A 27,624-nucleotide genomic window follows, 5' to 3' on the forward strand; every position below is an offset into this window, starting at 1 on the left:
ATTCTACTTGAAATTGCAGGGGCAGTTTCTATTACCTGTTTCCACCATACAGAACATTGTTGAGGAGATGCAAAACATCCATGAGTTGGGTCAGGGATATATTTTGAGAAAACTCACTTCACTGCTTAAAAATGACACAATGTTATCAGATGAAGACATCACCAAAGTTTGTGAGTCTGTCAGGGGTTCTGATCTTTTCTCTGCTTGTCATACAGGGCCAATGAGGACGGCATACTCACGTGCCCAGTCTTTCAAAAAGAAATTCAACTATGTGGAGCCTAAGAAAATGTTTTTAGGAAGAGATGAGAACAGGACAGATAGGTTTGCCTATTATGTGCCTGTGAGAGAAACTTTGAAATATTTGCTAGAATCTGATCTGTGCCAGATATGTTTATCAGGACAGCCCTCAAGTGAGCCTTCCTCAGATATTCTAGGTGACATCAGTGATGGTCAGATATTTAAATCCAATGACTTTTTTGTTCAAAATCCATCAAGTCTCAAGCTAGTACTATACCAGGATGCCTTTGAAGTTGTAAACCCGTTAGGCTCTGCAAAGACGCGGCATAAAGTATTAGCTTTTTATGTATCTGTTGCTAACCTGCCTCTTCATGTCCGTTCAGACACAGACCGCATGGCACTGATTTTATTGTGCAGAGAGAAAGATTTCAAAGCATTTGGGCATGCAAAGGTGTTCTCTGAATTATTAGAAGACTTGAAGGAACTGGAGGAGAATGGAATTGTAGTTTCAAATGGAACAGTTGTCAAAGGAAGCTTGTATTGCATTGCTGGAGATAATTTAGGCTCCCATTGCATCGGTGGCTTCACTGAGAATTTCAGTTGCGCACAATATTTCTGCAGGTACTGCCTAATAACGCGAGCTGAATTTCAGGGTGATGATCCAAATCTCTGCGGACCAGAGAGGACCATAGACCGCTACAATTCTGCTGTTGATCGCCTCCAGACTGAAGATACACCAATTGTAGAAGGAGTAAAGTTCAACTCGGTATTCAATTCTTTAAAATACTTTAACATCTGTCAGCCAGGTTTGGCGCCTTGTCTAGGACATGACATCTTTGAGGGAGTTTTGTCCTATGATGTGGCACTGTATCTTAAATATTTCATAAAGAAGAAGGCATGGTTCACTTACTCCACTCTCAATCGGCGCATTAAACAGTTCAAATATTGCGCCTCTGATGCTTCGACAAAGCCAAGTGAGGTCAGCCCTACAGCATATACAGTGCCTTGCATAAGTATTCACCCCCCTTGGACTTTTTCCCATTATGTACTGTTACTAACTGGAATTCAAATAGACTTAAATAAACTTTTTCCCGTTTGATCAACAAAACATGCATAGTACTTTGGAGGTGCAAAATAAATTTTATTGTGACACAAACAATAATGAGAACAAAAAAGTTGACATCTGTTGGGTGCATAAGTATTCACCCCCCTGTGTCAATACTTGGTAGAACCCCCTTTCGCTGCAATTACAGCTGCAAGTCTTTTGGGGTATGTCTCTACCAGCTTTGCACATCTAGAGATGGAAAGGTTTGTCCATTCTTCTTGGCAAAAAAGATGAAGCTCAGTCAGATTGGATGGAGACCGTCTGTGAACCGCAATCTTCAAGTCTTGCCATAGATTCTCTATTGGATTGAGGTCTGGGCTTTGACTGGGCCATTTTAAGACATTAACATTCTTTAATCCAAACCATTCCTTTGTAGCTCTGGCTGTATGTTTAGGGTCATTGTCCTGCTGGAAGATGAACCTCCGCCCCAGTCTCAAGTCTTTTGCAGACTGCATCAGATTTTCTTCAAGGATTTCCCTGTATTTGGCTCCATCGATCTTTCCCTCTATTCTGACCAGTTTCCCTGTACCTGCTGAAGAGAAGCATCCCCACAGCATGATGCTACCACCACCATGTTTCACTGTTGGGATGGTGTGCTCAGGGTGATGGGCAGTGTTGGGTTTTCGCCACACATAGCGTTTTGCATTGAGGCCAAAAAGTTCAATTTTGGTCTCATCTGACCAGAGCACCTTCTTCCACATGTTTGCTGTGTCTCCCACATGGCTTCTGGCAAACTCCAAACGGGATTTTTTATGGATCCCTTTCAACAATGGCTTTCTTCTTGCCACTCTTCCATAAAGGCCAGATTTGTGGAGTAGACGACTAATAGTTGTCCTGTGGACAGATTCTCCCACCTCAGCTGTGGATCTCTGCAACTCCTCCAGAGTAACCATGGGCCTCCTGGTTGCTTCTCTGATTAATTTTCTCCTTGTCCGACTCTTCAGTTTGGGTGGACGGCCTCCTCTTGGTAGGTTTGAGGTTGTGCCATATTCTTTCCATTTTCTTATGATGGATTTTATGGTGCTCAGAGAGATGTTCAAAGCTCTGGATATTTTTTTATAACCTAACCCTGCTTCATATTTCTCCACAACTTTATCCCTGACCTGTTTGGTGAGCTCCTTGGTCTTCATGATGCTGTTTGTTCAGTAATGATCTCCAACAAACTCTGAGTCCGTCACAGAACAGGTGTATTTATACTGAGATTAAATTGCAGACAGGTGGACCCTATTTACTAATTATGTGACTTGCAAATGTGACTTGTGAATGCAATTGGTCGCACCAGATCTTTGTTAGGGGTTTCACAGTAAAGGGGGTGAATACATATGCACTCAACACTTTTCAGATTTTTATTTGTAAATAATTGTGAAATCCATGTAATATTTCCCCCCACTTCCAAATGATGCACTATTTTGTGTTGGTCCATTACATAAACTCACGATGAAATAAATGTTAATCTGTGGTTATACCATGACAAAATGTAGAAAAGTCCAAAGGGGGTGAATACTTATGCAAGGCACTGTAAACTCTCAGGACAGGCCATACAGAACTGGAACTTTTTAAGGCTGCTGCCTCTCATTATAGGTGACAGAGTGAGAGATACAACAGATGATGTGTGGCAGTTGACTATGCAGCTAAAAGATATTGTGGAGATGATATGTGCTCAAAAAATGTCAGTGTCAAGTTGCGTATCTTGATATTCTTATTCAAGAATATTTAGAGTCCAGAAAAACTCTATTCCCAGAAATTAACCTGAAACCTAAACATCACTACTTGCGCCATTACCCAGCACTGACTCTGAAATTTGGCCCCTTGATAAGACTATGGACAATGCGCTTTGAAAGTAAGCACAGTTATTTCAAGAGATGTGCAAGGAATTTGAAGAATTTCAAGAATCTCTGCTTTACTCTCTCTGAAAGGCATCAAATGATGCAGGCTTATCTATCAGCAGGGCCATTCGGTCAAATTGTATTGCAAGTTAAAGGTGGTTGTCCATTTTACCCGGTGCTGTACAGTAAAGCCATTCAAGATGCAGTCATACCATTTAGCTGCACTGAGACTAACACAAAGGTCACAACAGAAGTGCTGTACATGGGGACAGCCTAAAAGAAAGGACAATTCCTTGTCACAGGTAGCATGGACTCTGTGGAGTTTGGTGAACTAGTGCTTATTTTGGTAAAAAATGACATGGTTCATGTTTTGGTGTCAAAGCACGTAGCAGAATTCCTTCCCAAGTACCATCTTTACACAGTTCGAAAAGACAATGATAAGATGCAGTGTCTGAAACTTAATGACTTGATTGATTTCTATCCATTGCCATCTTATATAAAGGACGGATATCAAATGATTCCATTGAAGCACAGTGTGTTGTCACTCTAATGAATGTCTTGGGCTGTCATTCTGGTGTTAATTGAGCTCACTTGGAACTTGGAAGTGATCTTCCATCCTGACTTTTCCTTTGACATGGATGTTAAAGCAGTATGGGAAACATTTTAATTTGTGAATATGGGCTATACAATTTGATTGATTGACTTGATTGTTTCATAGAAATCAGAAATGGATGATGCAGAGCAAAACATCCTCAGCAGTGCCGTTATGAAGGTTTTGCCAGACCTCCCAGGCTCATGTCTACAAATTCTGGAGGAGAAACTGCAACAGTTGGGGGCAGAGACCCCTGAGGATTTGTCTTTTATACAGGAAGCTGATCTTCTTTCTGTACTAAGACCAATTCAAGCCAGAAAATTGGTGGCAGCCTGGAAACAGACAAGTAAATATATTTTGCCAAAATGTAATTTAGTAGAGAAAGATCATTCTATACATGTTGTTGTTGTAATTATTTTTGTTTTACAGGACAGAGCACCGAGATTTGCAACGAGCCAGTGTTGACCTCTCCAGCTTCCTCATCACGCTCATCACTGTCTCCTTCCCCCTCACCCAGTCACTCATTTACAGTTGCTGATTGGGTTGACAGCTTCCCAATTCCATGGGAGAAGTTTCCTGAAGCCTTGATGCAGTGTCTGATGAGGGAGAAGAGGCCAAGCCCACGGTTACGGAGAGAAATGGTCCGTATTGTTGTCTCTGAAATGATGAAAGCCTCCACTTCTCCAAGTAAACAAGCGTCAACAGAAGTTGCCAAGAAAATGGTCGCCAAATATCCACGATCACTACAAGATATTATCGAAGGTGATGTGGTGGGAGCAGGTTATCACTCACTGGTCAAGCAGTTCCAAGCCCGCATCGAAAATGTTAAGCGTTTCTCCTCACAAAGGTTAAGGAAGCGTAAACAGGGGTCAGATGAGTATGACACAGAGGAAATCTCACCTGAAAGGCAGCTACTCAGGACACTTATGGCTGCATAAAATGGGACATGAAGGTGCTCAGCGAACAGACGGACTTCAGCCAAGCGCTAGTAGAAACTCTTATGAAGAGCACCTACTACTCCCAACGTAAAGACGTTAACAACGGACAAGATCTGCGTTCTGTTTTGGAGGAATGGCCATTTTTGTTTCTTGAAATCGGCATGACAGTACACTTTCAAGAGCTAACTGGAGTGTCATTGAGAGAGGTTTTTATATGCAGTTTAGAAAAGAAGGGAAAACTACTCCTGGACTTTATGAGAACCATTTGTGCTGGCAAGTGCAAGCGGGTCTTGGTGGCGGTCACAAGGCTTGAACTCATGAGAGGACAGTTAATGGGATGCTCGGAAGATTTGAAGGATGTGGTGCTCCTCCTTCTAGCCTATTTTGGTGAAAAAGAGGAACACCTCTTCCACTATGTGGAAGAAACATGTCTGGCAGGAGAAGTTCAACTAGAACTCTTGCCTGTGACACCATGCATCATTGTATGTGGTTAGTTGATATTCAGTTTTGTAAAGTAATGACATACATTGATAAAGAAAGTACTTGTTGGTTGCAGCCCAGTAACATTTATTTAATTTTTTTAGAAAATAATGGCTTTTGTGCTCTCTCCCATGTATCTTTTTTGCAGGAACCTCCTGCTATACCTCAAGGCAGTTCATGCTGGGTGTAGACCGCGTCATTGTGAACGACCAAATCCCGACATTCATAACTGCCATCTTATTGATGTTTGGAAGCTATTATTGTCTGAACAAACACTATCCGGTGGATCTGGCCTCTACACTTGAGTTCCTTCAAAGGTAAAGAAATATACAGCATTTTCATGCTTTAAAACAAATCACTCTATATAATGGTTGATTATGAATTCTTGTGTTCAAAAAGGTGTTTCTTCCTCATCAACCCAGAGAAGGGCACGAAGGTTGAAACAAAGAAGTCAAGGAAGCAACTTTCGGTAAACCCAAGAGTCCTCACCCTCCTCTCAGATCTCTCTGATCATGAGGGGCGAGACATAGTTTAAAGAGACTTTTTCAACTGAACTGTTCAGCTACAGTATCTGTATGGAACATTATGCACTTTACTGTACCTTAATTGTTATCCAGTGTTATTCAGAATAGTGTTTTTATATGTTTACAGTCGTTTTGAGTGCTTGAACAAGCCTGTTTGGTTCATATAAATGTATGTGACCCGGCTTATTGTACTGTCAAGGACAGAGCAATATGTTACATTGAGGAAGGATTCCTACATGTACTTTTTGATTTTTTTTTTTTTTTTTTTTTGTTGCCAGAAACAACTTTCAAGATGTTAAGTTTCCTACTGTGTTTTAATAAGTAGAGTTTGTTTGTTTCTTTTAAAGTAATGTAAACTGGCGTATTGCAAATTTTATTGGAATGAATAATTCCTAATTATTACTTGAACAATAAGGTCAACTGGGTTTATCTTTGTTTTTTTACAGGCTGCTCTTTTGTTTTTTGTAAAATACTTTGTGTGGAAGACAGGCTTATTATATATATATATTTTTTTTTAATATATTTTGCCAATAGCAGCTTTTCAGGGTATTCTGTTAATCCAGTCAAGTTAATGAAACTGTGAAGAACATCTAAGCTTTGTTTGAGTGCTTTTGAGACACTTTACAGTAGGTGAAGGGCTTCTGAAATTGTTCAGTTCTTTGGATCTTCTTTGAGGTAAGTAAACTTAACTACTCTAACATATGAAGAGTATATAATTTTTATAATTTTAATAATTTGTACCCACTGACCTTGTATATATTGTCATGTCAAAGATATTAAGAGTTTCACTCCTGCCACCTTTCAGACATTGTATTAAAACTCCTGAGTGGTGTGAGGGAACAACATGCTGGCTTTTGGGACACCAAGGAAATGGCGAGTTTCTGATCCGAAATTAAAATTGGGGATGATGTGCAGCAAACGACCCAAGTTAGTATATGTTCCTCCATATATAACTATTATATGTCCTTACTTTCTTTCAGGTCGTATTACCTCTACCAGTGGTTCTACTTCATTTGGACCTAAGCAACCTCTGAGCTGTTCCCCCAGTCCACGCCTCTGATCAAATACCAGATTTATCAAGGATAAACAGTGGTAAGTTGTTGTACAAATTTTTGTTTTCTTTACTCTAGAATGTACCCTTTATATTAGACTATTTTATATTGAAATACTTTATATTTACATCGGGAGTGGGTACTCTCTTCAGAGGCAGCCATGTTTTTTAAAATAGCCCGGACTGAACAAATTAAACACGTTGAGATTTTGATAGCCACTGTTTAAATGCTATGCAAATTGTTGTATTAATAGTGTTGATATAACTTTTATTGTTTGTTCGTCATCCACAGTGATGATGTAAAGACTTAATAAAAAGTTTCCTGAACATCATACCATGTCTGTATGTGACTGTACAACCTGCTGTCAAGTCTGGACCCGATGACAAGGACACCAGTCTTATCGAGCCTAATTAGAGGTAAGCAGTGATAAAGTTTATGGTTGCATGTTAAATATAACTATTTCCAGTTGTCTGCTGTTTTAAATCTGAGTAGTCCAAATTATTTTTGTGGCTGTGAGTCTATTGTCTATATGTTAGCAGCATGCTTAAGCACTGAATCAATCTAACTTTGGCTTTGTTTGTTTTCTGTCGGCAGAGATGATATTGCCAGTCTACAGTGAACACCTCATGGACAACATGTCAATCATCAAGCAGAACTGGTGACACATACACATACGATGTTTACAATGTTTATTCAGTCCACCATGGATTGTCCTTCATGTATATGGGCACACATGTTTTTTCTTTGAAGAGAACCCTTCTTTGAGAATTTAATGTACAAAGTATTGAGTCAGTTCAATCAGTTTTTCAAAGATAATATGTGAATGCACAGTTTCTGTCCCTTGGTTTACAGTGGCGCTGTATTTGTAATGCAATTTGTACTGTATTTTTTACGGGGAATTTCTGGCAACCACAGCTGCCAGTATTTTACCGTAAAATGTAACATTTGAATGAATGTACTGTAATTTGGTTCACAGTAATTTTTACTATTAAATAAACTGTTTTTTTTCAAGAAAATAACCGTTCAGAGGTTTATATTACTACTATAGTTTTTAAAGAAAATTACCGTAAAACCGGTTTATATTACAATTGTTGTTTCTAAAGAAAATTACCGTAAACCGGTTTATGTGACAACTGTTATTTTTAAAGAAAATTACCGTTTAGAGGTTTAAATTAAAACTATCATTTTTAAAGTAGATTGCCGTAGGCAGGTTTATTTTGCAACTGTTTTTTTTAAGGAAAATTCCTGTAAACGGGATTACAGATTATTGATTTTTTTTCGGGTAAATTACTGTAAAGCACAACAGTTCTCGACTGTGAAATTTACGGTTCCAATAAGACATACTCTAATGTTGTATACTGTGACGGCCTGCTGGCCTGTACCTTTCCATGACAGGTGTCTAACCCTCTGTTTGTGTCCCTGGTCTCCGTGTGCAGTGCTGCTGATTGGGGATAACGAGCCGTAACTGGGTGCACCTGGTACGCAGGTGTACCGAACTCCTTGAAAGCTCTGGCTCCTCCTCCTCCAGGGGCTCGACCTGCAGCAGACACAGGCTGAGCGGCTGGGCTTGGGCAGCATCGGGGGGTCGTGCTGAGCATTTGTTTTGTCTTGTGGATTGTTTTGTTTGAATATCTGCACCTCTAAGATTCTACAATAAACCCATCCTGGAACATCGTAAAACTACCGTCCGCTTTGTCGTGTCATTCATACGCTGGGTGTGACATTTTTTACGGTGGATTTCTGGCAACCACAGCTGCCGGTATTTTACCGTAAAATGTACCCGTTTTTTTTAACAGTGTAGGTTGAAGCCTGTCTTCCTCTTGGGTTCCCAGTGAATGAAGGAGGACATGAGGAGAGACCAGTGTGTATTTTAGGTCTGAAAACTCTGGCAGCTGACTGTTTGAGACCCAACTAATTAAGAAGACACTTAGAAACATAACACCCTGTTCACATGCATTTGTTCTTTTTTGGTTGAGCTTTATCATCGTTTTTTTTTTTCTCTTGAAAAAGTAAAGACTGATTCAAATAAGTTGAATTTAAGCAAAGTTTAAACAGATTCACAGAACTAAATGTTGCATGTTTTAATATATGGGCCATTCTACATTTCCATCATTCAGAAGAGCTGTCTCAGACAGGTTGCTCAGAAATTACAAACTTGTTAATTTGCTCAGAAAAACAGTAGGTATCTCCCATAAAGTCTAAAACAAGACAGTAGACAAGCCACAGCCGAGGTTCACCTATCAGAGAAGTGATAATAAAAAGACCATGGACTAAGTCAAGATGACAATAGTCGGGCATCAGTGGGGAAGAATGAAACAATCACAAGATTCAAAAAGAGGAAACAAAAGAGGTTCCTCTCTGACACGATGCTGAATTTGCATCAGAAGTTGATGCTGGAGATGTCTCATCTGCAGCTGTCCTATTCACTTTTCTGCAGGACAAAAGCTTTTTAGATTGTTGCCCCAAACATCAACAACAGGGAGACATGTGTCTGCAAACTGCATGACAATGTCCAAATGAAAGCAGACAGGCTCAAGCACCTTGGCATTATTAACTCACAGAGCTTGAGCAAAGCTGCAGAGGAGATGTGCTGTCTGCTGTGTTGTGTGTGTCACACAGAGGCATGTCCTGATCACCCCAAGTGTGTTCATCGCAGTATATGAAAAAATGTAATTTGTGAATGGATTTGTGATGGTGTCTGACACTGAAACCCCTTAAACATACAGTACAACATAATATCAGTTATTTGTCAATGTTTTCTTCTTCTCTTTTACTGAACCCACTTGGGTAATGTTTGTGCTTTAAATGGTTCTGGACGAACGATTGTTATGTCATCGGGAAAAAAATTATTCTATTGACCTCAAAACATTTGTGTTTTTAATATTCCCAACATAAGCATGGTAAGTCTAAGCAATAAGGTTGAGGTAATATGATACAACCTTGCAAACAAAATACTGTGGTCACTACCAAAACAGTGCAATCATCAACTCTGGAATCAATATGATCAGTATTATGCATTTAGATTTTGATGAATTGTATAAATTTAACTTTGAAATTTGGTAAAAATATCATTTTTATTGATTTAATTGTAAAAACCTTCAAGAAATATTTGTAAAAATACTCTTCAGAGAAAGGAAGGAAACACAACCTTAACAGGTTAATAATAAATGAGTTTGACACCCCTGGTTTAAGCGGTGTGTCTTAAATGTGCTGGAAAGGAAAATACAATCCCTCAAGGTATAGCAGCAAGGAGAAAACTAAAAGGACAGCATGGCCCTTTACTCCTCAACAGGAAAAGGAGGGGCGAGGGAGACAATAAAGGTGACACGCCTGTGAGAAAAAAGAGGAGGGAAAACTCTAACAAAGACAGCATGGACTGGAAACATGTGGAGTGAGAGTTACTGTAGGAAGGAGATCAAAAAACAGAAACTAGTTTCTGGAAAATTGATCAAAGAACCGGCTGGACTTATTGCACAATCGTCCTGGACCATGAGTAAAAAAATCTGATCCCTGGATTCTGAAGTGGATGTAAAAACCCATCTAACCTGGTCGGATTGGACTTGATTCCCTCTGTCCTGGATGAACCAAACAAGCTAAGTCTCCCTCTTGAAACTTTCATGGCTTCATCGAGTTCTCTTTGCCTCTGGAAAATTCACCCCTCACCTTCCCTCTACCTGGAGATTAAAGGACCACTAAAAAGAACAAACATTTCCCTTACTTTACCATTTCATTGGACTCTAACTCCCCTCTCCAACACCCCCCCCCCAGACACACAAACTCACACTTGATCTGAACTCAAACTATACCTATCATGAACTCTTACTGGAAGCTTCTTTCATATGTTTGTTGAATGGACAGTTAATTGTTCTTATTAGGAAATTTATGTTTGCATTGGTTACTGGATATTTTGGTCAAAATTAGTTCTTTGTCTGTTTATCCATCATAACTTTTTGATTTGATAACTTGATTGAATAATTCAATTGAATATATATTTAACCAAATTGATTGTTTGTGATTTCTTTTTCTTTAATGCCTTTTGTAGTTAGGTAAAAAAGCTATCCGGGTTAACTCTCGTAACGGGAGATATAACAATTTTTGACAGGTGAAGACTCCCTGTCTGGCGCCCAACTCTTTTGTTTTTTCAATTTAGAAAACCTACGCTACAAAGTGTAACCCGCCTCCTGCATTTGTGTAACATTGGGTTATCACTACGGGACGGGGTCTGTTTGTTGGACACGAGTCAGCTGTAGGAAATACTCCTCAGACACAAACAAGTGGCCATCGTAATATGGAACTGAGCTGAACGGCCACTACAATAAGTCAAAACTTATGATCGCAGCAGACTGCACATCTATCGTGACTAGGAGGGATTGGACTATTACCTGGAATCACGGGAAAGTGTGATTGTGAAAGGACCTGCCGCAGAAATTACGCAGGAATTGGATTACTGAACACGGACAGCAACTTGTGCCTGTCGGTAAGGTTGTAGGACTCTGAGTGCGGCTGCTGGCAAAGTCACAGTGAGACGTTGTATCAGCAATACGTAATGGTGGATGAAAATGATGATATTGACGGGAAGTCATGTGCACAGAAAAATCAATGGAGGAAAGGATCCAGCATCACATCAATGCCAGGAGAGAGAAAATTAAGAATGTTATCAGCCAATTCAAACGAAATGGATATATTAATGGAAAATCTATGAAGGATATGATTCCCCTGTTAAAGGTGATGCTATGAACGAGTATGTCAATGCTGTAAACCTGTCGCACACTCATTTAAAGAAGGAAATTACCCAGCCAGAAGCAGGACACCGTCGAACCCACAACCCCCTCAGGTATGAAAAGCCTCCTGATAGGATGTTTACTGCAGATGGAGCTAGATCTAAAGAGCACAGAGAAGAAGAATCAGCTGCATCATCCCATGGGGTTCCTCAGTAGCAAAATGACACCACAAAGGATATATTCAATGTCGTTAAGCAGCAGAAAAATCAGAACTTAGCATGTCTGCCACAACGAGACATTCCTGTTTCTGTGGTGACCCTCTAGATTTTAGATCATTTCTCAAGGCTTTCGAACACACTGTGGATCCAGAACAGACAATAATGCTGAAAAAACTGTACTTCTTGGAGCAGTACACACAAGTTGGGCCACAAGACCTTGTGAAATATCATGGTTACCATGAAGCCATGCACATACTGGTTGGTCGCTAAGGCAACTTGCTGAAAATTGCCACAGCATTAATGGGAAAGGTGTTTAACTGGCGTGAGATAAAATCGGAGGACGATGTGGCACTGAACAATTTATCTCTATTCCTCTTGGGCTGTCGTAACGCTTTAGAAGATGTGGACTACAAGGATGAGTTGGATAACCCTACAAACATGAGCGTCAATGTCTCCAAGCTGCCCTACAAAATGAAAGAACGATGGCGGGCACTGGCATTCGAGATAGACGAGAGTAAGATTTAAAGATCTAGTCGCCTTTGTGGACAGGCAAGCAAGGATCATCAATGACCCTATCTTTGGAGATTTACAAGGCAAGAGTATGCTTCTTCAGATCAAGCTGTTTCCAGTGCATTGGTAAGCCTAAGCCAGAGAAAAACCCCTGTGTTGGGGCCGGAGACGAGTATGTTCTTGCCATACTTCCAGTCTACGTCAAGGCAAAGAACGGAAACAAAGTTGTTGAAACGTATGTGTTTATTGACCCTGGGAGCTCAGCAACCTTTTGCAGACTCTTTAGCAAGGCAGTTCAATCTTCAGGGAAAAGGAACTGAGCTGATATTAACCACAATGGGAAAAGTTGCCTTCTTAGAGATTTGGAGGTGTTTGGACTTGAGGAAGATAGTTTCATCAGCATGCCAAAGGTCTTTACTCTAAAGAGCCTTCCAGTAAAAAAGGAACATATTCACATGCATGAGGACATACAAGCATGGGCGTATCTCCATAACGTGAGGCTGCCACACATCAATGCTGAAATAGGGATCCTCATTGGAAATAATGTATATGAAGCTTCCGAGCCATGGAAGGTTACCCACAGTCAAAGCAATAGGCCACATGCTGTGAAAACGATTCTTGGTTGGACTGTTAATGGTCCGCTCAGAGAATACAGGGACAGTGCTTTGGACGGCGATGACCAGCAACAAGTCACAATTAACCGAATCTCAGTAGAGACAAATCAAGCAGCTATAGTGACAGAATATTTAAAATATGTATGTAGTTGTGGATGTTACCGGCATTTATTTTATTAAAAGTTAAAAAAAATCTTTCCTGTAACATCTTGCCGCGTAACTATCTCATGTTTCAACGGGGACACCTGTGGCTTATAGACAAGTGCGGCTAATTTATGCAAATGTAGCCCAGGTTAAAAGAATGATGATTTAGTACATAAATAAGTGAGTAATAGTTGAATAAATAGTATTAAAATTTACCCGAGTTAAATTTATATTTGTTATAAAATCCAGGATTTTAAGTATGAATCTTACTCCCTCAATTCCTCTCTTACAGAGTTCACAATAATCAAGTGTGGATTAAGTTGTCGGGCGGCAACACATTTTCATTGTTGCTATTGTGCAGCAACACTTAGAAATCGATCGCAATTGGTAAGGCACCTACAAATACACCAGGAGGAGGTGCAAGCTGCAGCCCCTGTACAGCACTTTGTGGCCCCCGCTCAACTCCCTCAGCTCCCCGTGGCCCTCGCTCAGCTCCCCGTGGCCCTCCCTCAGCTCCCCGTGGCCCTCCCTCAGCTCCCCGTGGCCCTCGCTAAGGTCGCTAAGGTCCCTCAGCTCCCCGTGGCCCTCCCTCAGCTCCCCGTGGCCCTCGCTAAGGTCCCTCAGCTCCCTGTGGCCCTCGCTCAGCTCCCATTGGCTCCTGCAGAATGTTCCACTGCCACTAAAGCATCAAGTGAGCAAAATAAATTCTGTTGTCCTCATTGCAAGTTGATTTTAAACAAAAAAAACTTCAAAACACACAGCAGGGGAAAACACACCAACCTCCTTGAGACAATAACGAAGGACAGATTTTTGGCCTGTCAGTGTATCGATGGCACACATGGTGTGTTTGCAGTTGAAAAATCTTTTTGTGGTCCTGCAACACCCATACATGTAATCAAGAATATGTGGGGGCCAGCACAGAAGATCATCTGTGAGGTCGACCAGTGTCGTTTGAATGCTGACTTTGCTCAAAGGAGCGGGATGTTGCCTTTCGAGTGCCACCACATCCAATCATTATTGTATTGCCCACGCACTGACGGTCAAACCGTGACACTTCCAGGTGAGGCCGTGGAAAGAATGGTGGAAAACAAGTGGTTTGGTGAGGAGCGTAAGGCCGGCCTCTTGCGTTTCCAAAAAAATGCTGATGCTGAGGGTGTGCCTCTGTCTGTGCACTTGACTGTAGGTGGTCCACCATCTAAATTTCATATATCTGTTTATGAAAAAAAGGTAACATACCACAGCAGGTTGGGAAGAGTTATTGTGGCATATGATGCAAAGCAAAACACCTGGCATTGTCCCTGCTCTAAAGCGAGACAATCCTGTATCCATAAAGCTGTTGCTAAATGGCATCTGTTTGTAACAAAGAGGGAGCTTTTTAGGAAGGTGAAGAGCACAGAGGAAGAGACACTTAATCTTACCGAGATCAGCACAGTCCAATACGACAGCGACTCTGAGGACAGTTATCCACCAGATGACAGAAAAATCGCAAGGATGCTTAAATACCTCCTCAACAACAAAAAGCTCCCGGCAAATATACCCCAGGCTCTCATAGAGCAGTCGAGAGAGGGGAGAAGAGACGACAGCTTTCCTAAGCACCTTATCCCCAGAGAAACAAAGTGTGCAGAATGTGAATACACACTCTGTGAACATCTGATAACAGCGAAAGGCAAGATCCTGACAAGCACAGGTGTAGTTGAAGGTTGGTACCATCACAGGTCTTTCTATTGTGTTCTTATCAGTTAATGGGTGACATAATTTATATGTAGCCTACATGAGAAAAAGAAAAAAATGTTTCTACTAATCTCAAATGACATAAAAGCAATAATCATGATCTTTGGTTGGACTGTGTTTTTAGGAATATCAACATACAGGAAATCATGCCTGAACTGTGGCATGATTTACAGATACCAGGAGTGGGAGGAGGGTATCCACAACTTTGATGACCACATCATCCTGTCTCTGCACTTGTGCCTGATGGTCAGGAATGCACTACAGGCTCTCTCTCTCTCTCTCTCTCTCTCTCTCTCTCTCTCTCTCTCTCTCTCTCTCTCTCTCTCTCTCACACGAAAAAATGTGGGGAGAATAATAATGTCAACGGGACTTAGATGTGCTTTGCTACCGCAAGCACACTAATAAGATATCATTGCTTGTTCCTCTTTTATTAAAATGTATTCATTACAGATAATTTCTGTAAAATAAATGACGATTGAAGATGCAACTCTTACAAAATATATTACTTTTATTTTGAAATGTTATAACATTGGAATACTCCTGTTTCTCATAATTTTCCAGACCCATACAGCTATCAGCAAAGTGATAGAAATTATAGAGACAACGGAAAAGGTGTCCTTTCCAAACAAAGAAAGAGTATTGCAGGCATACCTCCACTTTGAGGCCCTGACCGACCATGAATACACGTACAGTTGTGTGTCATGTGGAAACAACCCAGCAGTTGTTGTTATGGACCTCCACAGAAAAGGGGTTTTCAATATGCCAGGTGAGTTATGCTATTATTTCACATATGTTAGCTTCATTGTTTGTATAGCACCTTATCTGTCTCTGTATTGTGTAACATCATATTATCCATGCCCTTGTATAACCATGCATCAAAATGTCGTGTTCGGAGTGTTTTTTTAGTGATTGTGCTATGAATAACAAACTATTGTTTTAACAGTGAGTGACATCCCAAGTCCACCTGAAGGCTATGATGGAAATGTTGACATGGACCATTTCTGGAACACTGTGGCCACAGAAATGCTCAGTCGGGGATTAATTCCATGTAAGTCTCGTCAAAAGACAGAACAGCTAAAGAACAGTTGGAGAGAGAGTAAAGTATATTAAAATGTGTTTAATGTTGTGATTATGATAGCTAATACTCATCACATTTGTTCACAAAGATGGACGGAAGAACCCTTTTGTTGTTCCACCAAGTTATAATCACTGGGCCCCCTGGATTGGCCCACACACCCGGAGGTCAAATTCTGTGTTGAACACAGAATTCGAAAAATTGCAAAGCCCCAAAACAGATGGAGATGATAACTTTAATGATGATGAAAAAATGAATGAGGAACGGCTCACAGATGAGCTTGTGAACCTGAAGGTGAATGAGTTGATGAAATATGCCAAATCCACTTCTTTATGCTAATAAAAAAATTTATGCTATATTAACAATATCAACTTAATTGCATGTTCACAACAGGTACAGGAGGTCAGGGCACTGTGCAAACAGTGTGGTGTGGATGATAAGGGGTCCAAGATAGATATGGTTACGAGACTGTCTGACAAAATGTCTAGTAGAGTCACCTACAACAAGGTGTTTGAGAAAGTGTGGGGTGCTTCTGGTAAGTGAAATGATATGGAATGTTGAAGATATTTTCACTTTGTTATACATTGTTGTGTTAAAGAAATTACTTATCATTATGTAGTAGGTTAGCTATACATGCTCCTAATGTCAGTTATTACTGTTTTTTTCTGTTTCACAGGTGGTTGGGCAGTTATCACTTGCCCATGTGGGGTTGTCTTTTCAGTAAAATTCAACCTTAGAGCAGAGAGTCCACGTGACTTTGTCGACCTCTTGCTGTCCTGGAAACACCTCCCCAATGTGGCTGTGTATGATTATGCCAGGGGTCTGGCACTGCATGCCAACCACAGGCAGCCAGGAATATTTGCCCCTTTTCAGGGAAGGTTACTGGATCCCACCCCAGAAAACGTGAAGCAGGCCTCGGAGGGAAAGGTCCATGTCAGCTTGCCCTGGCTGAAATTTCAAAAAAAGCCAGCTGACAAAGATGGTCACCCTCTTACTGGATCTTCACAGCATTTTGCTTTAAACGATGTGTTCCACCAGGGGAACAGCAAAGACCAGTGTGAAGTTCTAAGAAAACTGGAGCTTGTTCCTGAACTTGCTGGTCTAATTAACAGCCAGTGTGCCGAGCAGCTGTTTTCAGGGATGAGAAAAAACAACTACTTTTTAAATCAGACAACCCCATCAACACACATTTTTCTACAAAGAAACATTCTCCACCATTACAACATGGCAAGAAACCAAACAATCAAAAATCAGTACAGCAAGATTGTTCCTCCAGATGTTTCATTGCAGTTTGACACCCATGGAAGGGTAGTCTTAGGTATGGTTTGTTGCATGTTTTTCCTATAGCTCACTCCCCATCAGCTGCGATGTCAACTGGGTCATATGGGAAAGAACAAGAAGACTCTCATGAGTATGAGTCAGAAGTAGAAATGCAGTGTGACACCCTTGGAATGGTAGTCTTAGGTATGGGATTGAATATTTATGCACATTTGTCGTCTTCATCTACTTTAGACAATAAAGTTTGTTGCATGTTTTTCCTATAGCTCACTCCCCATCAGCCGTGATGTCAACAGGGTCATCAGGGAAAGAACAAGAAGACTCTCAAGAGTGTGAGTCATGGCTCTATTTTGCACATCAATCAAATGAGAAATGTGACATTTCACACTTAATTTAATTTTTCGGTTGTTGCTTTCTAGTAAATGATTTCTATCTCTCTCTCTCTCTCTCTCTCACAGAGACACACACGAAAAAATGTGGGGAGAATAATAATGTCAACGGGACTTAGATGTGCTTTGCTACCGCAAGCACACTAATGATAAGATATCATTGCTTGTTCCTCTTGCTTTCTACACTAGTAAATGATGACAGTGAGCAGAGACCTCATGGACACTTCCCTAGTCTCCACAAGTTTTCAGCACACAGAGCATACTGGGGACAGAAACTCCAAGACAGCCAGGAACAACTGGTAAAGTTAACCATTGTGCCACTGTGGTTATCTATGAATGTCACTCATATAATCATACATGTATAAAGACTTTGTTTTCTTGCACTAGCTGTCTCATGTCTTGGATGAGACCAAAAGTCACACTCAGCACCTTGCAATGGTGAATAACATCATCCTGACCCGCTTTGACTTTTGGACTCTGGGTTTGCAGCAGGACATGGAGGGAACGGTGGGCATAGAGAATGTGCTGTGCTGATATGGTTTATGTAATATTTTTCAAAATCTTTCAATAATTTGTTATTGAGAAGGTAGTGTAACTCCTGTGAAATATTTAATTCAAAATGATTGGATGGTCTAGTTCAACAGTCAATATATTTTGAGAGTAAGAGATTTAGCAAACTTTCTCTGTTATAGAGAGTAGAGAACCTGTTTGCTGCAGACAGCTATGTCATTTCCTCTTGGTTCCCACCATCATCGAGGAACCCCATGGATCACCTTCCAATGTCCGTACCTGGACATTGGACACTCTGTGTAAATACCTTTTTATATTTTCTTCCTTTTTTTTCTTTACACAACAAGTTGCTCATTGCTGATTTGAATGTTTTTCTATAATTAAATCCATGTGAGTTCTGCTGGGATTCCAGGAACATTACACAACTCACTGCAACTGGTTATATTTGAATTGAAATATTTAACAGATACTGAGGCCACAGGCTAGGGAGATTTTCTTCCTAGATTCCCTCTTGGGCAGCGGTTGGAGAGATGAGAGTAGAACCAGTCTATTCAGGTTTTTAGGGCAACTCACATAATCCCATCTGGACAGTGGTAGTTCTGTTTTAAACCACTTGTCCTTTTGTTGGTTTTAATCAATGGTTCTGTTTTTATTTGATCTAAAATATTCCATTCCATATTCCAACAATTTTCATTCCTTAAACAGATGGAAACAGAACTATTTATCTTTTTGAGTTGGGCAGTTCTGTTTAAGCCCGTTATGAAAACTTTTTTATTTGAAGTTCCAACCTCTTCCTTCTTCAGTTCAAGCTTTGTTCCAAGCGTTTATGCATGCTTTTCAATCAAAAGTTGATTGAAGTTGAGTTACTTTTATTTACTTCGCTTATTATTTGTACAGACACGTAGCTCACAGCCTCTCTTCTGGCCCCTGGAGAGAGCTTGGTGTGGATGATGTCCAGGTGAGACATTACATAATAGCATTTGCTAACTTTTTACTATTTTCTTGCCATACTTTTATTAAAATACATTGTTCACACCTCAGGGCCTAACAAAGCAAGAGTTCTCCAACAACTGCGGCGTGTTTGTTTTGATGGTAAGACCTAATCAGCATGTTATAGCATTGCTGTAAAAATGTTTGCTTGCTACATTAAAACCACATTAATTTGTATTGAAAAAAATGTATCATTGGGAATACGCCTGACATTATATTAACCAGTACCTCTTGACTTACAGTACACTCTGTACATTGTAATGGGGGCCAAGTGCGATTTCAGCGAGGTATGTGTAAATCGTGACACATTATGCTTAGTGTACAAGGTGTTATTTTTTTTTTTACAACATATTAACATCTTCCTGCATTTCCTTCTTCAAAGGAAAACATGCTGCAAATTAGGAGATGGTGGTGTCTCACTCTCCTGCAGAACTTCCCCATGCCGTAAGTGCCCTGAATATCACACTTTTGAATCAAATCACAAAAAAAAAACAGTTTTACTCACTGTCAACAGACCAACATGAATGTTTTCATAGTGAATGTATGTTGTCATTAAATCACTAAGGTCTGAAGAAGACCGATTGCAGGACAGGAAACGGCGACGAGTGGAAGGAGGGCTACAGGTGAGAGGTCATGTGATTAATTAGTCTTGTAGTCAACTATTGCTAGACCAAATCGTAATCCCTCCACATATTTCAATTATCTGTTTTACATCTTGCATTGTTATTGTGCCTATAAGAACTGCAATCTGTTTCCTTTATAGACGCTGGGAAATTGACAAACTGCAAACCGGGAACAGGGTTGGAAGGATGGTGAAAATAAAAAAAAATCAATGATGCAAAGTCTTCTGTCTGGTTTATTTGACTTAACTAATATAATTGAGTGTTCAAAATAATATGTGTCTGTTTTTTATATATATTTATTTATTCATTTTTCATAGTAAAAAAAGACATTTGACAAGTTAAAAGTATGTCTCTAATTCATTGTGCTGTGCTGTATTGACGTTTGAGAATGTGCTGCCGGATCTGCGCCACAAGATGGCGCCCCCGAGCTCGAGCGAAACGTTTAGACCAGCCCACATTTAGGGAAATTTAAGCTCCTCCTCGATCTGCGAGCTGCAGCCAGGGGCACTTGGGTAGAACACCAGGTGGAAGACAGCGAGAAAAAAGAAAAGAGACTCTAGTTTGCAACCAGTGAGCTAAAGTAACTGAAAACACTGGATTTGTGTTGTTGTAAACTTTCATTTTATTTTCTGAAAGTGTTTTGAGTTGTGTTCTGTCTCAGTCGGTGGAGTGTTTTTTGTGTTTTTTACCTTTGAAAAGTTATTGAGAGTTACTGAGAAATCGCGTGGTGCTAAGCATCCATGCGGCTGCATCCATGCTAACATCCTAGCTCCATGCTTGCAGAAGAGTAGATGGCGAGCCTTCCCAGCGAGTGACCGCACTGAACGGAGTCCTTTTCCATCCAAGGAGAGCACCTGTTTTTTGTCACGAGCATCAACCCTTTCATCCATAGAATGGTAGGACTGACAGGAACCTTCACTACTTCGACTAGAAGTTCGTGTGAACATAGGATTTTGTGGTAAAAGTGAACATCTCAGATCTACAGACTGTATCTACCTCAAGTGGAATTTACGAACTACACAACGTAGTCGGCATTTCAACTAATTCTATGGTCTGTGGTTTGTTCACTATATATATATTTCCATTGTTTAACTATTTTACTGCTCCTACAAACCTAGACTCTGGTCCTGTTTACCTACTTAACTCGACTTGTAGTAAGTGTTTGTTGGGCAAGAGTCCCTGCTGAACTGGCCATGTGGTGGGATCCACACAATGTGTCGTAAAAGTAAGGCCTGTGAGCCAAGATGAAACCAGCTCTAAAGTTTCCAGCTAAGATCAAGCATGGAGATAGCATCTCCTCTGGGGGGTAACTTCCTCCCTGGGGTTTTCCCAAAAACCCCTGCTCTGCTCCTGGCCGTTCCCACTCTGATCTGACCTCTGACACTCAATTGGCTTAAAGCCAGCATCATCCCATGACAACACCTCAAGGAGGCCTCCACAGGTTAATAAGAGGGGCTGCTCATCAATAATCGCTGCCCATTCCCGATTCCCTGAAGATAGAGCTGACCTTTCCAGTTAGTTGATCCGGAGGTAATTTTAGGGAGCATTTACAGACGTTTGTTTTAATTCCATTTTCTTTTATTTCTTTAATTCAGTCGACGTTTTATTTTGATAGGACTTTTTGTTATTTTAACTTGAAGCAGATCGCCAAAGGAAGTCCACTCGCCGGCCGAGATCACAGACTTTCTTTTTCACGATCCCCACAACAGCGCCACCGCTGTTAATCCCTGCAGGACAAAGTATCATTCTGTTGCAGAAGAGACGAGGCCGAATTCCGTTCCAAGAGCAAGAGAAGTTCGCTCTATTCGGCCCAGCGCTGACCTCCGTTGCAACCACGAGACCCAGCGGAGCCCCGCTTAAGAGGCCAGGACTTCACTCATTTGTTTTCCAGAAATTCGCCGTTCGAGCACGCATCCTGAGGTTAACAACGAGATTCACTGGACTTCCGGAAAATCCGCGCTACGCGCAAGTAACACCGCAAATTTCACAGTAAGAGGCTTTATTGTCTGGGCAGAGACTAGTTTAAATACTTAGCGTGTCATGTTTATTTGAGTGTGTTTGTTTGAAGATCGCTGATCTGTTTTTAGCCGTGTAACGCGTGGCGAACTGGAGACGTCACATCCGGTTCCTTTGTCTACTATGTTCTGAGAAGCGCGCGTAATAAGCCGGCACTTCCCTTTTTAAAGTGTTACCGTCAGAGATATTGTGCGGAGATTTACATCTGTTAAAAGATACATCTCATGTAACTGGACTGCCCGCTTCGCCGGAAGTTTGTCTCTGACGATGTTTTGAGAGCTTTCCTGATCTCTCTATCTCTCCCTCTCTCTCTTTTCTCCTAAACCTGTTTTTACACACGTCCCGACCTACACTTACATATTTCATGTGGCATAGAAAATTCTAGATTTAAGGAGCCTTGATACATCTCGACGCCATTCGGCGCCAGAACCAGGAGATAAGAAATCCCTTTGTCTAAAGATCCCCTTTGTTAAGTTCAGTGACCGGCAGCCATTTTGCTTTTCGCAACGTGGCTTCATTCATAAACCTCCATCTTGAAAGTACGTGAACGTAACATCCTGATCCTGGCCAGACTTCGTCACCACATGATCTCGTCATTACGCCATAGCCACTCCCCTTTCTCTTTAGACACACACACCCACACACACACATAGAGACACAGACAGGCAGACACAAACGACCACACACACACACACACCAGTAGATACCCAGTGTGTGACCATTGTGATAAGTGCTGCTGCTGCTGTTGCCATCTTTGAAATATTGGTTTTGTTAAATGAAGAATCATTGAAATAACATTAACTTTATTTCCCCTTTTTAATAAATACTTTTGTAATTAAAGTATTTGTATTTCTGTGATTATTTGTACATGTGTATGTGAATACAGCTGGATTACTATAGCCTGTGCTAGAACTTAAAACCCTTCATTGTTTATTATATAATCATTAATATTAAATATTGAGATTATTAATATAACATTTATCACTTGAGACTGATAACTATAGTTTGACTAGTTGGTCCCTGTAACCAGGGTGGTGCCCCGCTACGATAAGCATTAATTACAGATTGTTTCATTCTTAATTGATAATTTTATTGTTTTCAATAATTATTTAACCATTATTAATTGATAACCGTATCATTTCTAATTAATTATTTTACTATTCTTAATTACTAGCTTTATAATTTTTTATTATTTTTAACAAATCATTTCTACTTTAATAATCATTTCTCATGATTATTAATAATTAGCCAACGTCAAATCTACTACTACTATTGCACAACATGTTACATACCAATAACTGTTAAAGGTATTGATGTCCCTGATTTGTCAAATGCTTTTAATATGTTTTACTCACGTTTTGAATCATCTGATTTCTCTGAGAACATTTCTATGTGGAGGGACTCTCTTGTCCCTCACAATGACATTGTGATAGCCCAGGAAGTAGTAACAACTCTGTTTAAGAGAGTTAATATTATGAAAGCTGCAGGCCCTGATGCTGTTTGCGGATGCACACTGCGTTACTGTGCTGACCAGCTCAGTGTGGTATTCACTCCACTCTTTAATATGTGTGCTAAGAAAGGCCAGATACCTCAGATATGGAAGAGGTCCACTATAATACCACTAGCGAAATCAAAAAATCCCCAAGAGCTAAAAGACTTCAGACCAGTAGCACTTACATCCTTAGTAATGAAGATTTTTGAGAAAATTATTAAGGATGAAATCATGTCCCTGGTCAGTGGTAAACTTGACCCATTGCAGTTTGCTTATCAAACTGGGAAAGGTGTAGATGATGCAAAACTCTTCCTTTTAGACACAATGTATAAACATTTAGAAAAGCCTGGATCTCATGCTAGATTGTTATTTGCAGAATTTTCTTCTGCTTTCAATAAGATGCAGCCACATATTTTAATTGAGAGACTAGCTGCTGAGTTTGAGTTACCCCATCAGATACTGTTGTTGCTTTTAAACTTCTTAACAGACAGAACTCAGAGGGTCTCTGTGAATGGACACTTGTCCCAGGCCATTACCTCGAATACTGGTTCACCTCAAGGGTGCGTACTCTCACCCCTGTTGTTCATTTTGTACACAGATAGCTGTAGGTCCTCTCAACAGGGAAGTTATCTAGCTAAATTCTCGGACGACACTGCGTTGCTGTCCCTTTTCCAAGGTCCACATTGCAGCCATGGCCGTGCTTTGACATCGTTTGTTAATTGGTGTGATAACAACTTCTTAGATCTAAATATAGAAAAAACAAAGGAGCTAGTCATAGATTTTAGGAAAGTGAAGGGAGCGCTCAAACCAAGTATCATCCATGGGGAGGAAGTCCAACTTGTGGACACCTACAAATATCTTGGCACAGTATTTGATAACCAGCTTAAATTCCATACAAATACAGAGGTAATTGTTAAAAAGGGACAACAAAGAGTTCACCTGTTGAGAATGCTGAACTCTTTCAGTGTCTCTAAAGTTATTTTGAGAATTTTTTACCAATCTTTCATTGAGAGTCTTTTAACTTTTTCCTTTATATGCTGGACTAACAGTCTGTCAGTTAAAGACATGAATAGTTTAAATAAAATTGTGAAGATCTGCTCTAAAATCACTGGCATCCAGCTCAAGAGCATAAGTTCATTGTGGAACAAACAAGCAGTCCAGAAAGCCAAATGCATTATCAGTCAGCCTGACCATGTCCTCAGTAAAGAATTTAAACTAATGCCTTCAGGGCGGCGCTACTGTTCAATCAGGACAAGAACAATGAGGTACTCCCACTCTTTTATCCCTGCAACCATCAGGTTACTAAATGATGACAAAAGTAAGGAGTAGGTGGAGAGCACACCAGTGTTGCTGGGTGTTTCCGGGGGAAGGGTGGTTGTTACTGACGGGCTGAAATGAATTTGTGAGTTAAATGTGTGTGTTGGACTGCCTTTGATATATGTTTTTGTCTACCTCCTATTGCTATTTATTGTATTTATTAAGTAATCTATTATGTGAGACTGGAAACTGTGAACGAAATTGCCCATTTTGGGATAAATAAAGTTTTCTAATCTAATCTAATCAATTTATTTTTCTTTTAAAAATTAGATGCGGTCTAAAGAAATGCCAGGTTCTGAAGAGCAAGCAGAACTCCAGAAGTTAAACCCCAAAAGCATCACAAAGCAGAACTCCTTAATCAGAGTACTTCGTCCCCAAGCTAATAAAGTTCATATATCGAGGAAGATTCGAAGGTGTAAACGTGAGAGGCGAGATTATGCCATCGACAAAGCTTGGACACTCAAAAGTCATAAGCTTGCGAAGAAAAACAAACAAGCTAAGAACCCGGCAATAATCCAAGACCAATTTGGTAAAAAATGTAATAAATTTTAAAAAAGGATGAGGGGGTAATATTAATCGATCAAAGTGATTTGGAGGACACGAAACCTGGCATTAATTGTAAAATTAGTTTCAAAAGGAGGAAAGGGAGAGTGTGGGAGAGACAAAGTGCAGGACTTGAAAATATGCGTTAAATACGATGAAGAGGAGTTTTATCATTTGTAAGCTCGATACATGACCCACTGGGATTCCTCGCGCCAATTATTCTCCCGGCTAAAATCCTCTTGCAACAGCCTTTCAAAGAAAAGCTAACTTGGGATGAGAGGATTCCTGACAGGCTTGGCCAATACTGGAAAAATTGGGTGAACAACCCATAGATGTATATAAAGGCTAGCTGTCTTACGGCGGAGTCTAGAATGTCATCACAGGCAGGCAAGCTTTCTGGCAGGATCTTTGGTATCTGAGGTAAGGTCAGTGATCTGCACAAACGCTAATACTCTTATCTCCCTGAAATCTTGACTGATTTATAAATGGTTTGGTTTCTTACTAATATTATTAACATGGTTATAACTTTTCTCTTTGAAAAACAACTTAATCGTGCAGTTTAGTAGTGTATCACGACTAGGCTACTACCCAGTAATTTGACATCAATGGGAGAGGCAGAATTGTTCTTTCTTTTCAATATAACTTAAGTTGCACATGATTTAACTGAAGTTGCACATAATTTCCGATCGGGTTGGTTTGTTAAAAACATCTTACATTATGATTTCTACAGGAAATTGCTGACTTTATTGCCAGTGAAGATGCCAGACTTTTGTGCAGCCTACGGATGCTCCAATCGGCGTTGTCTCGAAACGAGAACCCGTGGGATCACCTTTCAAGATCATTCAGGGGTGGCTAGTTCTATTATGTCTTTTTTTTAAGCATATAGCATTTTAAAGCACATAATGAATATCTGTGTAATATACTCGTATATCTTGTGTTTTTTTAAGGTGGCTGTAATAACAACCCTAATGCCAGCCAGTTCAAGTACATCTTCAGAAAGCTGATGGCCCGGTGTGGAGTTGTTAAACCATGCAGAGGCAATGTAACAGCACAGGATGAGACAGAGTCCCTACCAGCGGTCATCAACACCTCTAGAAGCCTATCAGCTGTAGATATGTCCTCTGCAGCAGGAGGAGAAGATCTTCCATCCCTGTTTGCTGACATTCCTGCCCTAGTACATGACGACAGCTACCTTCCCGTTCGCTTCGATGGTCTTGCTGACAATGCTTTCGTGTACATTTCAGGTAAAGGCTGACTGAATGTTGATTTTGCCTATAACCGATAGAGCCAATAGTCACATCTGTAGGAAAACAATCTGACCATAGTTCAGAAGGAGAAATGTCCCCTTAATTTCCCCATGCTTATTAATAAGTATTATTATAAGTTATAATAATAATATTCTAACTCAAATTTCAGGATTTGTTGTGCGACGGGCTCTGAAGAAGCTGTTCTGTGATGTCTGCCGTGCCAGCCTGGTGACAGACGCTGCATCTGCCATCAAGGACCAGAGCTACCACCTGCTGTCTCTAAGAAACAATGGAGGCCTGGGGATGTTATCAGAATGCACAGTGAGGGTCGTCAGGGCAGCAGAGTGGGTCACTCGCCAGGCATCATCAAGTTTCAGACGATCACAGGCCATCAAACTGCTAGAGGTCATGTACATTGTACGGAAGAGGATTGGGTCAGAGGATGTGTTTGTGCTCGGGGAGCACATCTGCGACACGCAGTATGGCATAAACAGCCACCAGCATATGGTGCTAACATTAGTTGTGTCCCTGTTTTTTAAGCTAAGGCTACACCACATCGCTAAAATGAAACAGTCCTTTTCAAAGGGCATTAGCCCAATGTTACGACCCTGGTGGGTCTCTCTGTGGGCCCGCCCATTTTTGCTGCGTTTCTCTTTTTCTCTCTTTCTCTGTGCAGGGCGGGAGTTTCAGTTGCGCGCAATTGGAGGTTGATTGACGGGCCTAGAAAAGGCCTGCCTAGTCTGTTTTCGAGGCTGCTTCTCTCCACTCGGCGTTTTGACTTTTTGTTTGGTTTTACAGGACTGATCTTTGCACCACACTTTTGGTTCCCTTCCACTTACTGATTTACACCACACTCCCGTTACTTTATATTCTTATTTATTGTGATTGTTAATCCTTATTGTTTAATAAATATATACATTTTTTTAATTGATTTCACTGTTTTTTGGGTCATTTTTTATCTCTGTCCTCCATGTGTATATCTCCACAGTAGTCTAGTTCTCTCTAGAGCAAGGGTATCAAACTCATTTTAGTTATGGGGCCACATACTGCTCACTTTGATCTCAAGTGGGCCAGACCAGTAAAATCATAGCATAATAGCTTCGTACCCCCCCCGTTTTCTTTCACTGCCGGCGCCACGCCCCTCCACCCTGGATGACGTCGCGTCGCTCAGGAGTAGTACGAAGACCTACTTGTTTGATACAAACTTCCTGAATAACAAAGTTGCACAGATCACCTTTTATTAATAATAATAATTAGAGATGAGGCTGAAACGAGTATCCGGTACGGATAAAGCACTTTTGCCGAGCACGAGTATTATACGAGTAATACGAGTCAATATCTGTGCTCGGACTGAATGAAAATCCTCACACAGCGTCACAGCGCTCCTCCCCTTCACACACTGCTCTGCTCACTCACTCACAGAACAGCTCTCTGTCTCTCAGTCACTCAGGT

The 27,624-nt window shown here is 40.6% G+C and overlaps 2 protein-coding genes and 1 long non-coding RNA gene across 3 annotated transcripts; all 3 read left to right on the top strand.

Moving 5' to 3' along the window:
* Positions 1-4,706: 4,706 nt before the first annotated feature.
* On the top strand, positions 4,707-17,114 carry LOC128446407 (uncharacterized). Its single transcript, XM_053429438.1, has 10 exons — positions 4,707-4,785; positions 5,327-5,495; positions 5,578-5,647; positions 13,433-14,660; positions 14,817-14,956; positions 15,254-15,458; positions 15,636-15,740; positions 15,859-16,061; positions 16,161-16,302; positions 16,444-17,114. The coding sequence occupies exons 1-10, from the start codon at positions 4,707-4,709 to the stop codon at positions 17,112-17,114; spliced, it is 3,012 nt and encodes a 1,003-aa protein (XP_053285413.1).
* A 232-nt stretch (positions 17,115-17,346) lies between these two features.
* Positions 17,347-17,968, top strand: si:ch211-238e22.2 (uncharacterized protein LOC560730 homolog; the record flags this gene model as incomplete). The annotated part of the gene is made up of 3 exons (XM_053429439.1): positions 17,347-17,377; positions 17,624-17,733; positions 17,822-17,968. Coding segments are annotated over 3 exons (288 nt in total), but the record flags the coding sequence as incomplete, so codon positions are not given.
* Positions 17,969-18,217: 249 nt separating this feature from the next.
* On the top strand, positions 18,218-19,750 carry LOC128446095 (uncharacterized). The gene is made up of 7 exons (XR_008339546.1): positions 18,218-18,243; positions 18,842-18,902; positions 18,986-19,036; positions 19,177-19,221; positions 19,317-19,378; positions 19,500-19,557; positions 19,698-19,750. It is a non-coding gene; the product is annotated as an uncharacterized LOC128446095 (long non-coding RNA).
* Positions 19,751-27,624: the final 7,874 nt, after the last annotated feature.

Source organism: Pleuronectes platessa, chromosome 8 (genome assembly GCF_947347685.1).
Source record: "Pleuronectes platessa chromosome 8, fPlePla1.1, whole genome shotgun sequence".
NCBI classification, from domain to species: domain Eukaryota; kingdom Metazoa; phylum Chordata; class Actinopteri; order Pleuronectiformes; family Pleuronectidae; genus Pleuronectes; species Pleuronectes platessa.

What these genes read in the sequence shown, in the direction of transcription:
- LOC128446407 (XM_053429438.1), top strand. Translation starts at nt 4,707, where the DNA reads ATGAAGGTGCTCAGCGAACAGACGGACTTCAGCCAAGCGCTAGTAGAA. An exon ending in AGTCAAGGAAGCAACTTTCG is followed by an intron (nt 5,648 to 13,432) that starts GTAAACCCAAGA and finishes CAACTCCCTCAG; the next exon opens with CTCCCCGTGGCCCTCGCTCA. An exon ending in AAGCACAGGTGTAGTTGAAG is followed by an intron (nt 14,661 to 14,816) that starts GTTGGTACCATC and finishes CTGTGTTTTTAG; the next exon opens with GAATATCAACATACAGGAAA.